Source organism: Anomaloglossus baeobatrachus, chromosome 11, assembly GCF_048569485.1.
Source record: "Anomaloglossus baeobatrachus isolate aAnoBae1 chromosome 11, aAnoBae1.hap1, whole genome shotgun sequence".
NCBI classification, from domain to species: Eukaryota; Metazoa; Chordata; class Amphibia; order Anura; family Aromobatidae; genus Anomaloglossus; species Anomaloglossus baeobatrachus.
Window position 1 is genome coordinate 63,435,345 of NC_134363.1, and position 7,137 is coordinate 63,442,481.

The following is a 7,137-nucleotide window of genomic DNA, read 5'->3' on the forward strand; positions in this document are numbered from 1 at the left end:
TATTGGATCAACAAAATAAGGCAAAATAGACATAATTTCACACAAACCACCAAAACTAGGCCATACAAAAATTGTTGCCACAATTGTTTCCAAAATTGTGGGTAAACAACTTTGTTTCAAGTATGTGATGTTCATTCAAACTCACCTGTTGCAAGTAACAGGTGTGGGCAATATGAAAATCACACCTGAAACCAGACAAAAAGGGAAGAAGTTGACTTAATCTTTGCATTGCGTGACTGTGTGTGCCACACTAAGCATGTGTGGCGTCCCTGAGGCTCAAGACGCCACAGTGTACTGCACCCCACTTAGGGTGTGGTGCTGATCATGGATCCAAAAGTAGGTCGGTACCGGTTTCATCATCCACAACCACATACACACATAGGTTGCCCCTTCCCCACTGGGGACTGGGCTAGGGTCGGGTATAAAAGGGGTTTCCAACCGTGTGGCATTTACAGGATGCCATCACAACAGGGGCCCCAATCCACTAGCTTAGGATCTGGGTAAGGGAAGGAGCGGCGACCAGGGGGAGTTTGGAGTTACACACACAGCTTACAGTTTAGTAGGAGTTCTCCAGCAGGAGTGACAGTGAGCAGACATCTTTCCCGGTAGCTCCTGTGGGACATAGGAGGTTAACGGTCGCTGGGGAGGATACCGTGTTAGTTTCCCCAGGACCAGCACTGTTCAGGGTCTTCTTGGATTTCTTCCAAAAATACCACAAGCAGTACATCCTCCTTCTCATAAAAGACTCGTGAACAGGCAATTTCTGCTTCTATTTTGCACCACTCACTTTCCAAGTAATTTCTGCTGACAACACACAAAGTTTTGCGGCTGTTGTTAATGGCATCTTGGATATTATCAATGTGGTATGATCCAGGAACAAAATCTCTAGGTTTAAAGCAAAGTTTGTACTTGCGTTGTCCTTGGCTTTCCAAATGATGCAGTAATTCTTTTATGACCCAGTCTTCGTCATTGGAGCAGTAGGAGATGTAGGCATCGTACATGTAGACTCTCTTCTTCTTTTGATTTTTCCATGAAAGCCAAACTTTCACCATGTGATAGAAGTAAAGTATGGACCACTTCAATTTTACTGTTAGAAGAGTTGTGGCCATGAAGAGTAACGTGAAAGCAAAAGAGACACCAAAAAATAGAACAGACAGGTCAGTCCCACAAAAACTTAAATCCAGGCTCAGGAAATTGAAATCATGAGCTACTGGTCCAAGACAACTGTATGATTGTAAAAACGGTATCTGCACCTGAGTATTAAATTCAGACCAATTCTGGAACCAGTAATTGTCACAAGAACATAAGAGAGGATTCATCCACAAATCCAAATTTCTCAAGTTAGATAATGGTTTCACCAGTTTTTCACTAATGTTCTTTAAGTTTGTTGCGTTGTAGAGAAATGTTTTCCAGTAAGTTAAAGGAAACAAATATGTCTTCAGGAAGATTTTGGATTTCATTGTTTTCCAGGTGAAGAGATCTCACTTGCTTACATTTTCTGATTAACTCCACCATGGAATTAAAATCATCTCCTTTGAAAGTTTCGGACATATCAAAGTCTGTCAAATTGGGCAAAAATGAAAAAGATACATCCTTAAAAAAGGAGCTTGAAATGCCTCGGACCTCCAGCTTTTTAAGGGATTGCAAACCTTGATAAAGTGATACAGAAACAGGATCCATATAGCGTCGTGCTTGGTAGCTCATATCTAAGGATTCCAGATGTTTAAGCTTTCTAAAAGGACTTTTAGTATCACGTTTATTAAAACCTAGCCCATTTCTACTAATATCTAGACTTAGAAGCGTTTTTAAGGAATTGAAGGTTAAATCTGAAAATTTATAAATTTCATTATTAGCCAAATCTAGTCTCTTTAATGATGACATGTCTTTAAAGCTATTACCCTGCACCGAATGGACTTTGTTGCCTGACAATAACAATGTTTCAAGTTTGTAGAGATTGTAAAAAGCCTTTCTCTTAATCATTGATATACTGTTGTCCCGTAAATCCAGCAGCCTAAGGTTCCTTATGTATGTGAAGGCGAAAAGCATGACATCTGCTATTTTACAACTTCTCAAAATAAGGGTTTTTAGATTGTGTAAGCCTTGAAATGATTTTTTGTTGATGTCAGTTAAGGAATTTTTGGAGAGGTCCAAGTACTCAAGACCAATTAGAGGACTGAATAATCTGTCTTGTAAGCTAAGAATTTCATTTCTCTCGAGGATCAAAGTATGGAGATGTTTAAGACCAGTCCAGGAACTATTCTGAATCATTCTAATTTTACACTTATTAAGATATAGAACGTTAAGGCCCTTAAACGTTTGAAGGTCGGTCTTCGTCAATACCCTCAGAGCACTTGTAGACAAAACGAGTGATGTCAGATTGGTGCACATTCCAATTTTCTTAATTTGAGAATGTGAAACCTTTGCACGCGATATGTACAAAGCCCTTAATTTTGGTAAAGACCGGAATACTTGACATGGAAGATCTAAATCATCATCAAGTTTGGGTCTCATGCTGGACCAATGCAGTTCCGTCAAATGAGGAAGATGGATTCCCAGAAGAAAGGATATGTTTAATGGGTTCTCATCAAAGATGATCTGAGTTAATTTAGGCACATTCAAAAAGGAGCTACCATTTATAGCGCTCATATTATTTTTCATCAACATGAGGTGAGTCAGATTGGGCATGAACAAATTACTAAGGTCTAAGACACCGATTAAATTATAGTTCAGGTCTAAAACGTTGAGCAACTGAAGAGCGATCAACCTCGGAGAAGATAAATCCGTCACAAAATTAGAGCTCAGGTTCAGTCTAGATAGCTCAGCTAAGTTATTCACAGCTTCTGCCACATTTGTAAAATTAGTAATATTATTAGACGACAAGGCAAGTTCTTGTAAATGATGTAGAGAGGCTAGAGCAAAACTTTCTATTGTACGAATTCTGTTATATCCAATTTTGAGAATTCTCAGATTTCTAAAATCGCTCATGTCCCAATTATCCAACGTCTGCAATTTATTGTAACTGAGGTCCAGTAAATAAAGATTCTTTAAATTTTTGAAGGCTTCTGATTGGATGGTGCTGATTTTATTTCCATTCAGCTGAAGCTCTAGAAGTTTGGGCAAATGGAAAAAAGTCTTGTTCTCCACTATGACAATGCCGTTTTGTGACGCATTCAGCCATTGTGTTTTATTAGGGAGATGTCGTATGGCTTTGGTCAAGTCCATAATTCCTTGTCCTATACAGTTTGCATATTGTAAGTGGTCATAGGTCAAAACACACTTTGCATATCCATAGGCAGATATGGGAGGACATATTTTTATTAATATTGATAACAAGATTACTTGTTTGGCTGTGCAATAATAATTCATGTCAGAACATTTTTTTATTCCTCAAATAAAAGAAATTGTTGTAATCTGAAAAAAAAGGAAAAAAATAAAAGTTGACAACTTTATATGATTTGCATACAAAAATCTCTGCATGTTAGTCATATATCTTAAGATACGCAAACTGTAAAAAACAGATGTCAAGTTGTAATACCTCCACACATCAGGACTTGGAGCGGCTGACCCTTCCGGTTCTTGCACAGATTAGAGGTCTCAGCTGTGCAGTCTCTAAAGGCCCCTGCGAAGACTTAAACAGACCTAAGGCCGGAGTCACACTTACGTATGACTCGGCGAGTCTCGCATCGGCATCACCTGACATGGCAGCACACTCTCGGACAGGAGCCGGTCAGCTGCATAGAAATACATGCAGCTGAGAAGCTCCTGTCCGGAGAGTGTGCAGCCATGCTGGGTGATGCCAATGCGAGACTCGCCGAGTCATATGTAAGTGTGACTCTGGCCTAACTGGAAGACTCAGATGACCTCTTGAACCTTTTGATTCTTAAGCAACCTATGATTGGACGTCGTCCACACTTCCGGTCATGCGCACTACTCAGAAGCCTGGTGTTTGTGTCCCGGCTTCAGAGAGCGGTAGTGCGCATTGCCAGAAGTGTGGACGACTTCTGATCATGGACAGGGACTGTCTTTGAAGTGAGGGTGCATACACCCTGCGTCAATGAAGCTATTCAGTTTCCTGAATCTTTGTATAGCCCTGCCCACACCACTGATTGACCGCTTTCTGTGTACATCGTGCATAGTCAGAAAGGAGCCAATTAGAGATGGGGGCAAGGTTAAGCAGAACTCATGAATACAAAGGAATATCTGGCAGCAGGTTACTAGTCCTCTAGTGATAATCTCCTGCTGATAAAACTGTGATTTTATCAATACTACAGCAAGCAGCCAAGTAAGTAATACATCGCTGGAATCACAGTCTCTGTCTCTATATCATACTGCTCTCAGAATAAATGTCAAAAACCTACTGACAGTTTCTCTGTAAGTCCAGGGGTGTAACGATCATGGGCACAGTGACCACAACTGTGCCCCGGGGTACAGGGGGCCCACCGGCCCCAGCGCCTGTTTCAGCTGGATGTGCATCTCAGAGGGTGCATTCAGCAGAAATACATTGCAGCACAGAGACCAGTCCAGTCCCTGCACTGCAATGTTCTGGCTGCTGATTAGGGCTATGAATATTCACTGCTCCCCAAGCCCATAATCCAGGCATAGGGAGCAGAGAATATGCTGGCACTTGGCAGCTTACCGTGCTGTAAGTGGGACATCTATATCAGGATGGGGCTATGATGAGGACATGTATACCAGGATGGAGACATATATACTAGGATGGGGCCAGGATGTAGATATATATCAGGATGGGCCATGACGGGGACATACTGTATTTACCAGGATATAGCAATGATGGGATCATTCACCAGGATGTGGCCATGATGGGGACATATACCAAAATGGGGCCATGATGGAGACATATATACAAGGATATAGACAGGATGAGATCATACACCAGGATGGGGTACATATTTACCACGAAGTGGCAAAGGATGAGGGACATTAGTACAGGATGGGGGTCAGTACTACACAATGAAGGGGAGGGAGGCAACGCATATGTCTTTATAGGATTTAGAGCTCTACAACAGCCCATACATCAGATCAACATATGGGGGGGGCAGGCTCAAACTTGTATCGGGGCCCATTGAACACTAGTTACGCCACTGCTAGTAATGCCTTGTAAAATATTCTCATAATTTTTATATGCTTCTTTGTATTTACAAGAATTTTTTTTCCTGGTTTACACTCTGCAGCAGCACTTATAAAGGCGCAATAACAGAGAGATTATTCAAATCAATCTGATTGATCAATTGTTAAGTAATTGATAGCAAGGATTTGATGGACATTGACACTACCCACAGAGTTGTTGGGGAGGAAATGCTATTCTTATTAGTATAGGTCACTACATCTACTGATTCTGGCTACAATTTTTACTACGATTGATGCACAACTTTAGTCTCTTATATAGCGCCCTCGTATTCCACAGCGGTTTACAGACATCACCATCACTGTCCCCATTGGGGCTCACAATCTAAGTTCCCTATCAGTATGTCTATCCAGTGATGAAGAAAGTGGAGGAAATCCAAGCTCCTTTCAGATGTTATTGTGTGGGATTTGAACCCAGGACCCCTGCGCTGTAAGACTAACACCACTAAGCCAAGAGTTCACCCAATTATTGTTATAATAACTTAAAGGGAATGTGTCATCAGAAAATGACAAGTTGTTTAAATCAGTTATTTGTGTTTCATGAATTTTTTACATTTAAAGGGGTGGTCCACTACAAAGCATACTGGCCACATCAATGTAAAGCTGAAACAGAAGTTTTTTTCTAAATACCTTCTGTTGTTAATTGTACCTCTGAGCAGCGCTATCACTGTCCACTCATCTCCCATGACATGACCCCCGGCTGAAATTACCTCTCATGTCCGTTGATGTCACGTCAACTTCTGGAATTGGAATTTGATCCAACATCTCCGAGACGGGATCCAGTCTCCGTCTCCATGAGTGAGTGGGCTGAGTTTCATCACATATCACAGCCCATCATCTCGCATGTTCTCTCCTTCACCGCTGAGCACTGCAAGCGCGAGCGATGCTGGGCTTTGATGTGCAGTGAAATTCCGCCTACAGCCAAGTTACTAAAGGATACTGGGTCCTACGTCAGTGATGCCAAGTCAACTTCCAATTCCGGAAGTTGACGTGACATCACCAGACATCAGAGGTCACTGCAGCCCTAGTCATGTGATGGGGAGGAGTGGACAGTGATAGCGCCGCTCACAGGTAGAATTGACAACAGAAGGTGTTTGGAAATAGCCTTCTGTCTCTTTACATCGATGTGGCCATTATGCTTTGTAGTGGACCCCCTCTTTAATAAAGATTGTGATTTGTATAAAAACAGTCAATTTTTAAAAAAATACATTTAACACAAAAAACACATTTAAACAATAGGTCATTTTTTGATGACATGTCCCTTTTTACCTGGCCGTATCGATACGAAAGCTGATGGGCGAGAGGTCATTTGGCCATCAGTTATTGCTCCCAACCCCTCACACATATGAATGTTTATATCGGTCAAGATTTCATGTATTTTTAAAGAGAAAGCTGTTGACAAATGGTCCTGCCAGTGGCTTGTTTCCAAAAGAACAAAAAATTCAAACCTTTCCAACATCAATGGTCAGGGAAGACTGTAAGGGGTACTTTGCACACTACAACATCGCAGCTGCGATGTCGGAGGGGTCAAATCGAAAGTGACGCACATCCGGCATCGCTGTCGACATCGTAGTATGTAAATCCTTTTAGCAAAGATTAACGAGCGCAAAAGCATCGTAATCGTATGATCGGTGTAGTGTCCGACATTTCCATAATTTCGCTGCAGCGACGGTACGATATTGTTCCTCGTTCCTGCGGCAGAACACATCGCTGTGTATGAAGCTGCAGGAGTGAGGAACATATGCTTACCTGCGTCACCGCGGCCCACGCTGGCTATGCGGAAGAACAGAGGTGGGCGGGATGTTTACGTCCCGCTCATCTCTGGCCCTCCGCTTCTATTGGCCGCCTGCCGTGTGACGTCGCTGTGACGCCGCACAACCGGCCCCCTTAGGAAGGAGGCGAGTCGCCGTTCAGAGAGACGTCACAGGGCAGGTAAGTGCATGTGAAGCTGCCGTAGCGATAATGTTCGCTACGGCAGCTATCACAAGATAT

General features: G+C 42.3%; 1 protein-coding gene across 1 annotated transcript; it reads right to left on the reverse strand.

Annotated features, from left to right (window-relative positions):
* Positions 1 to 656: 656 nt before the first annotated feature.
* LOC142255812 (uncharacterized) lies at positions 657 to 3,366 on the reverse strand. Its single transcript, XM_075327258.1, is given in 2 exon segments — positions 657 to 1,382; positions 1,384 to 3,366. Coding segments are annotated over 2 exon segments (2,709 nt in total).
* Between the last annotated feature and the right edge of the window lie 3,771 nt (positions 3,367 to 7,137).